The 8,242-nt window shown below is 47.0% G+C and overlaps 1 protein-coding gene across 1 annotated transcript; it reads left to right on the plus strand.

Annotated features, from left to right (window-relative positions):
- The first annotated feature begins 1,335 nt into the window (after positions 1–1,335).
- LOC123136533 (two-component response regulator ORR24) lies at positions 1,336–6,370 on the plus strand. The gene is made up of 6 exons (XM_044555933.1): positions 1,336–1,702; positions 2,389–2,541; positions 3,183–3,563; positions 3,666–3,742; positions 4,448–5,512; positions 6,007–6,370. The coding sequence occupies exons 1-6, from the start codon at positions 1,558–1,560 to the stop codon at positions 6,052–6,054; spliced, it is 1,869 nt and encodes a 622-aa protein (XP_044411868.1). The 5' UTR covers positions 1,336–1,557; the 3' UTR covers positions 6,055–6,370.
- Positions 6,371–8,242: the final 1,872 nt, after the last annotated feature.

Below are 8,242 nucleotides of genomic sequence, written 5' to 3' on the forward strand. Positions count from 1 at the left end.
GACCCGCCGGGCAATGCGTGCTCTAGCTTGGGTGACCGTTAGAGAGATGAATACGGGAGATGAATACCGGGGGCGGAAAACGATGAGACGATCAGTGTTTCCAAAAACGGTGGAATCCGGGTGTATTTGGAAGAAACAATGTAAAGAATGCCGCCCCAAAACGACAAACCAATCGCATAACCAATGGCAACCCGTTTCCTTCATAGGAGTAAATTTTACGAGGGTTTGAGGCTGGAAAACAACAATCCAATCGCCTTGGAAAGTGCGACCTGCACTAAATTGAACTTGTGCGGTTATTTTTTGTAAGATACTTTGTTCCCACCCGTTGCCGATGCTTTATTCATTTAAAGCCAGGCGTTTCTCGCGCCTTCTTCCCTCTCTAAAAACGAAGATAACCCAAAGGAAATGTTCGCAAACAAAAATGATAACCTACATGAAATGATTAAACATATTGAAATTATTGGGCCGTTGAGTAAGAAATTTTCCTTGATTGGAATAGTGGCAAAAATACTTTATTTCAAGGAAGGGAGAGAGAGTATAGATCTGTGAATCTGCCGTGCTGGTTGGATCAAAGAAATGCACTAAACAAACCTGGATAATAGAGATGGATGTAGTAATGGCTAAGCTGTCGTGCATCACTAATCTTATCATGTGCATAGTTTAATCAGCCCCATAGAGCGGGAACGCTCGCCGTGCCCCGGCCAGCTCGACCCACATCGGCATCAAGCCATCATCAGGCAATTTTTTTAGAAAAAAAGAAGCCTCTGAAACATTAGTTAAAGAGATCAACGCCAAAACCATTGCTGTCCCTGCCCCCAACCCAAGCAGTTGTTGGGGCAGTGGCGCCACCATTCCGTCGTGGCGATCGTCCAACAAACATACGCCACCACACAATTTGTTTTCCCTCAAAAAAAAAACCACACAATTTATTTTTCTTTTTCTGCACAAAATTTCGTGTCTGATGATGATTAACGGAGCATGTCAAAGTTGGCAAGCTCGTAGTTACGGACGTGCACAGGGCATCGATATGGCAAGCCCGAAAGGCGATCGGGAACAGGCCGCACGCACGCAGCGAGCGAGCGAGCGAGAGAAAAGGAAACAGAAAAGGAAAATGCGTCCCGTTGCGATGGATGGATGGAGGGGTACGAATAAATGGCATGGCCGCATGAATGAGGGGGGGAGGCGTAAAAAGGAAACGAGAGGGAGGGGGGGAGAAAAGAAAAGGTTACTACCATCTTTGCACTGCATGAATTCCTTCACATTGATCGATCCCATTCGCCCCCGCACCCCACCCCACCCCACCCCTCCCTCTCTTATTATTGCGTCCACGCTCGCGTCCTCTCTCTCTCTCTCTCCCACCCTCTACCTGCTCCCTGCCTCCCCTCCCCCCTGCCTGCTTTGACCCTGCTGGCTGGCTGCCTGGCTTCATCTGCCCGCCACGCCTTTCCCCGCCGCCGCTCGCCGCTTGGATTCGTAGGATCCAGCGAAGCCCGTCCCCGCGCCGTTCGCCGGGGCATTAGGTGACCCGGCCGTGCCGTGTAGGACACGCGGAGGAAGATGACCGTGGAGGGGAGGGTCAGCGGCGGGGGGGACGGCGGCGGCAAGGACAAGTTCCCGGTCGGCATGCGCGTGCTCGCCGTCGACGACGACCCCACCTGCCTCAAGGTCCTCGAGAACCTCCTGCGCCGCTGCGACTACCATGGTACGGGAATCGCTGTCGCCAACATGCACCCTCCTCCCTCCCTCCCTCCCTCCCTCCAGCGTGGTCCAGGGCTAGTAGGAGGAGATGAATCTGTACTGCTCTCAAAGTCTCAAGTACAGACCCGTCTGGTTCCGTGCTCTTCTACCACAGTGTATTTTTCCCTTAGATTTATTCGCTTGTTTGCTTGATGCGCGTGCTATTCGCGAGATTTGGCGCCCGAGTTTTGCATTTACACCGCTGGTTTTCTGGGATTTACGCTCCCTATTTTTCACTTGCCCTGTCGGTCTATTTTTTGCAGGGTGCTGTGTAATGTCAATTTATGATTGGATTTTTGTCATTATTGTGTTTGCCGATTTCTCATCTTCTTCCCCTTTTTTTCGCCTAGCCACTTTATTGGGAATAACCTTGCTTTGGAATCTGCGTTTTTCCGTCCAAACACCTATGCAAGATCGGACAATCTCCCATGCACGTCTCTTCTCGTGGTTTTAGTTTTAGATTTCCACGGTGACAACTGCTCATGTTTTTTAGATGGGAATTTTGCTTGGATTTTCTTTCACCCCTTTCAGCTTGTGCGGTCCTCTTCTTCTTCTCGTTGGCGATCCTTCCGAAACCTAGATTTATGTGTGCAATGTGTTGTTATGGTGGTTTGCTAATGTGTTTGGATTCGATCTGCTGTGATGTTGCAGTTACAACCACTGGGCAGGCAGCCACCGCCCTCAGGATGCTCAGGGAGAACAAGGACCAGTTTGACCTCGTGATCAGCGATGTCCACATGCCGGACATGGATGGTTTCAAGCTCCTCGAGCTTGTCGGTCTGGAGATGGACCTCCCAGTCATTAGTAAGGCTAACCTGCTTAATCCTCTGCTGCTCTTTGTAAACGATGCTCTAAAAGATATCACTGCCGGGGAATGATTGTCGAGTGAATCTACTTGTTTCATTTCATGTCATTTGGTGCTCCAGAACTTTGGAGATGAATTATGTCTGCTAACCTACAAACATCGCAAATAGTTCCTCGATGTGCTACTGCTAGTTTTGTTAGGGAAGATGGAAAATCTTTGTTCATTTGTGTGGTTCAGATCTGTTTGAGGCTACTCATAGCTTGGTGCATGGGTCAGGGAACCAATGAAAGATTCCCAGTTCCAATATATTGCAGATAGTTCTTTGCTGTGCTACTGCTACTTTTGTTAGATATATGTTCATTACCGTGATCATATTGCATAATTGATTACCTGCTCTACCACTCGTTGTATCAACTGAAAGCAGTGGCTGTATTGTGTTATTGCCCTACACGTGTAACAACTGGAGAAGAAATGAGAAAGGACAAAAGGCCTGCTACTGTAATGAATTGCTATTAATTGTTTCCTAGTTAGTGTTTTATATGTGTTAGCGTCTGATCATATGAACAAAGTGTCAATAATGTCATGCATTTTAACATTTTTTGTTTATTCTGGAACTGATCAATGACTATCTATTATGCAGTGTTGTCTGCAAATGGGGAGACACAGACAGTCATGAAGGGCATAACTCATGGAGCATGTGACTACCTGCTAAAGCCGGTGCGTCTTGAGCAGCTGAAGACAATATGGCAACATGTGATTAGGCGGAATACCAAGAACCGTGGTAGTGACAATGATGATGCCGGTCAGAAAGGGCCGAATGCTGAAGGTGAGAATGGCGGAGCTAACCGCAACAAGAGGCAGTCACGGAGGGATAGAGATGAGAATGGAGATGACGGTGATGATTCTGATGAAAACAGTAATGACAACGGCGACTCGTCATCCCAGAAGAAGCCAAGAGTTGTGTGGTCTGTGGAGCTGCACCGGAAGTTTGTTGCTGCTGTCAACCAGCTTGGCATCGACAGTAAGATCTCACTTCATATCGTTGTTATCATAAATGTTGGGCTATTTGTTTTCTGGGTTCATTATGCTGTCTGTAGTAACATATCTCTGTTCATAAACACAGAGGCTGTTCCAAAGAAGATATTGGACCTCATGAATGTAGAGAACATCACCAGGGAGAATGTTGCTAGTCATCTGCAGGTTCAGTTTCTATCCATGCGTGTTACCATTTTTTTTACGTCTGTACCAAGATTATTATGGAGCCCAACTTCTAATTGTTATATCCCAGTCATAATCTGTAGTTGAAAGAGGATTTGTTTCTGAATTTTGATAAATATTAAAAGAGCATTTTCGTTTGCAGTATAACAGTACATGTTATTTTCTTGTGATCCCCCAATTTATGTATTAAGTAACTTATAAAAACGTTGGCTAAAGGGGTAAGAGTCCCTCCTGTTTGACTGTGCGTTAGTTAGTACTCCCTCCGTCCGGAAATACTTGTCATCAAAATGAATAGAAGAGGATGTATCTAGACATATTTTAGTTTTAGATACATCTCTTTTCAAGTTTTCATCCATTTTGATGACAAGTATTTTGGGACGGAGGGAGTATATAGAAATGAGTCTTCCCTGCAGATCGAACGAGGGTGGGCGAGCTTACACCTGTAAGCTCTAGCTGACCGAGCTAGCGCTTGGTTCTCCATTTAAATAACTTATATTGCCATGTTTGTTTCCTAGTATTACCAAAAGAAGAAAGTTATTGCTGTCAGCATATCTTTCAATCTGTTCAGTTGAGTTCTGTATGGAACTGTTCTTTTGATGATTGATCATGTCTTAGCCTTCATTCCTCTATTTTGTTTTTGAATGTCATTCTAATTCATTGATTCTTGCTGTTTTATCATAATTTCAGAAGTACCGGCTGTATCTGAAAAGGATGAGTATGGATGCAAGTAGACAGGCTAACCTCGTTGCTGCACTTGGAGGAAGGAACCCTGCTTACAGCAATATGAATTCAATGGATGTCTTCAGGCACTACAGCAACACGTACGGTAGATACCGACCAGTTCCAACCAGCAACCATTCCCAGTCAAATAACCTTGTTGCAAGGATGAACTCCCCTTCTGCATACGGAATGCATGGGTTGCTGTCTCCACAGTCTCAGCCACTTCACCTTGGCCATGCCCAGAATAATCTGGGCACTTCCCTGAACGATTTGGGTGTCAATAATGGTAACCTGATCAGGGGTGCACAAATGTCAACCATGGTGACTGGTACTTCTGGTAACTCTTTTGCAAACATTTCAAATGGTGCACCATTGGCTCCTACAAATAGGGCAGTTCAGTCTCTTGAATCAAACAACAGGCAACACCTTGGTCGGATAAATTCGTCTTCGACAGACTCATTTAGCTCATTCGCTAGTGATTCTCCCCACTTTCCAGATCTTGGAAGAAGTAGTAACACCTGGCAAACTGCAGTTCCGTCCAACATTCAGCAACTTGGTCAGAACGGCAGCATGTCCCAAGCAAGCTTGCATGGGAATGGCCCTAGGATGGAACCTGTCTCTAGCTATGCACCACCATCAAATCAGATTACATCTCTGGGAAATGATATGCAGAACCAAGTAGCACCACTAGCTAGCAATAGCCTTCCAATGGTATTCAATCAGGGTGCAGCGCCATTCACCTTTGGAAACAGCACAAACTCGAGAGAGGCGCTCAATAGCAACCTTGCGTTCAGCAACTCAGGCATCAACACTTCATTGCCAAACCTTCGCATTGACAATTCGGTTGTGCCAAGGCAGACTCTGGATGGCGGGAATACAGGCGGTGTTCCCTCTCTGCAGGATGGCAAGATTGATCAGCAAGCTGTTGGTAATCAGCTCAATTACAACAACAATGATCTTGTGGGGACAAGTGGGCTGCAAAGGGAGCTCAGTGGTGGTCTGGATGACATTGTTGTTGACATGTTCAGGCCGGTATGATCCTCTCTTTTATTTTATTTTCAGCAGAATATATCTTAATGCCAAACTTTCATCTATTTTGCATCTACATAGTAATGTTGACTAGCTTAGAAAAAATAGTAATCTTGACAAACTATTTTCTCGCTGGCTCACCATTTTTATGGTGGTGCAAACACTCCACTGAAGCCGGACATGCATTTTTTATTTCATATGGAACCCACATGCATGTGTGGCGTTCTATTCCTTTTAAGATAAGATGTACTTTTATTTTGGTAGTAGTACTTTTGATTCCTGTAACATTATTATAGGAAAGTACACTAACAGTACACTGAGGTACTTTATATTATGTGCATGATTGCACTTATACATTTAGCTTACACTCCCACTGTTTACTTGATCTTTATGTGATCTGCCAGTTTGGGGACTTGTAGTACTTACTATCTTTTATGTAAAATTCACGACTTTTAACAGGGAATGAACATCTAACCATGCCATTCTTCTTAATGCAGGATAATGATAATGGTGGCATTTTCGACACGGACTGGGGGCTGGTCTAGCCAGTCGTCTCCTTTCACCAAGTCCCATGCGCGAGATTTTCCGCATTTGTGTGGTGTCTGCTGCTGATTTGTCCATCATGCAATTGCCTGCTCAAAGTTGTTCATAGTAGCAAGCCTTCATCACAAATGCCTTTTGCATTTGGTTTTCTCAGTTTAGCGTTCAGGTTCCTGTGTTAGTCGTCCAGTATTCAGAGTTATATTGGGTAACAACTATGTGCTGTTTGGGTCCGTGACTCGTATAACTATCTTAATTCAGGTATACCCTGTTATCGTAAGATATAGTATGCTTGGTATGCAAGTGAATTCTTCGTGTTAATTGTTGGAAATGTTTTCGCTCTTTTACTTTATTATCATTTCGTTCGTACAACGTTTAGCTAGCTGAATTGTCAGTTATAGTAAGGACTAAGATGCTGCTGTGTGGAATTTTGTTCTGTTTTTTCTGCATAATTGTTATGAGGGGAGCCTTGGTGCAGTGGTCTGCCTTGTGATCTTGTGAGGTCACGGGTTAAACTCCTGAAAACAGTCTCTTGCAGAAATGTCGGAAAAGGCTGTAGGCCCAAGTCGTCGGAACCCGTCCCTGGACCCTGTCCAAGTGGGACCTACATGCACCGGCCTGCCCGTTCCGCATGATTGTTATATGTAGCGACAAGTATGAGTATAACCTCTTTTTCCAATATGAAATCCATAATATAGTTTGTTTCTCTATTTTACACATGTTTTTAAAGTGAAATCTCAGCTAGGCTACTTTTGTTATTAGCATCACCAACAGCCCCCAAAAATCGTTTCCAGGGAATTTGCACCAAAAACGGTGCTTGAGCAGATGTCCTATCCCTTGGGCTGCAATTGTTTTCTAGGCAGTCGCATATTTTGGCCTAGCCGCACGGTGGGTGCAAAACAAATAGGGCGTGTTTGGTTGCCTGCACGAGGCCCAACCAGGCCCGCGCGGGAAGAATCTGGCCTGTTTGGTTGCCTGCTTTTACTGTGAGGCCCGCATGGCACGAACATTAAAGCACTCCTGGGCCTGGCTCCCCGGGAATGCCTGAATCGACAGTTTCTTCAGGGCCAGGCCCGAGCGATGCACGTGGGCGGCGGCGGCTGCACGCGTGCGGCCACACTCAAGAAGCCGCGTTGCTTCCCGAAGCGCCGGCAGTTATTAGCCTCACCGCCCCTCACCACTCCCTTTCCCCACTTTCCCAACTCTCATCGGCAGCGGCGGATCGGAGGAGAGCAAGAAGACCACCAGACTCCATCACCGACGAGCGGATCATCACCTGGCGAGCGTCAATGGCGGTAAGCACTTCTCTGTTCGTCATGCACTACTTTTTCGCGTTCGATTTGGCGGTAGATTCGATCCACGGCGGAGAGGGGAATGGGGAATAGAGGTAGATAAGCATGGCAGTTCATAGTAGTTCATACGAGTACATAGGAGTTCATAGTAGTTCATACTAGTTCATACGAGTACATAGGAGTTCATGAAAGATCGGAATAGAGGTTGATGCGGTTGGAGTAGAAGGGGGATTGGGGGTACAGAATAGACACTGGCTAACCGCGGCCGTCGTCACCGGCGTGCGGAGCGGCGGGTCGAGTGGCTGGCCTTCATCTTCTTCATCGTCGTGTAGGGCGGCGGGTCGTCGTCGTCGTCCTCGGCGGAGTCGAGGTCGATCTGCCATGTACGACGGGCTGGCTCCGGCGCCCTCGCTGGCATCTACACCGGTTCTTCCTCCTCCTTAGGCTCCCCATCGATGACCGCCGGCGGTACGATTGCCCTCTCCCAGTACACTGCGGCACGACGGTCATTAGGAGCCCAGTAGCTCTTGTCCTTGGACCACCTCTTCCTCCATTTAGCATCGTCAGAGATGCCCTGATTCATGGGCCAGCGAATGATGTCGACTGCCATCACGCCCTTCGCTGGGTCAAGAATCACCGTTTTCAGCTCTTGTGCAGTGGCTCTCATGAGCACTGCATCAGATTCTTTCTGCATCTCAGCCATGGAGCCGAAGTTCGAGCACACCTCCATGGTGTTCTCGAACTTGGTGCGGGTCACCAGCCGACTACCCGAGGAAGAAGGCCCTCCAGCCAATACCCCACGGGAAGGGGTTGGCGTTGGAGCTGGAGCTCATGGCGATGGAGAGGAGGAAGATTGATAGTGAGAGAAGAGAGGGGGTGGGTAAATAGTGGTGGGCAGGGT

This window comes from Triticum aestivum, chromosome 6B, assembly GCF_018294505.1.
Source record: "Triticum aestivum cultivar Chinese Spring chromosome 6B, IWGSC CS RefSeq v2.1, whole genome shotgun sequence".
Classification (NCBI taxonomy): Eukaryota; Viridiplantae; Streptophyta; class Magnoliopsida; order Poales; family Poaceae; genus Triticum; species Triticum aestivum.

Bases quoted from the DNA above. Each gene is read 5' to 3' on its own strand.
- LOC123136533 (XM_044555933.1), top strand. From the start codon at position 1,558: ATGACCGTGGAGGGGAGGGTCAGCGGCGGGGGGGACGGCGGCGGCAAG. The intron at 3,564-3,665 runs GTAAGATCTCAC...TCATAAACACAG, and splicing joins CAACCAGCTTGGCATCGACA to AGGCTGTTCCAAAGAAGATA. The intron at 3,743-4,447 runs GTTCAGTTTCTA...TCATAATTTCAG, and splicing joins ATGTTGCTAGTCATCTGCAG to AAGTACCGGCTGTATCTGAA.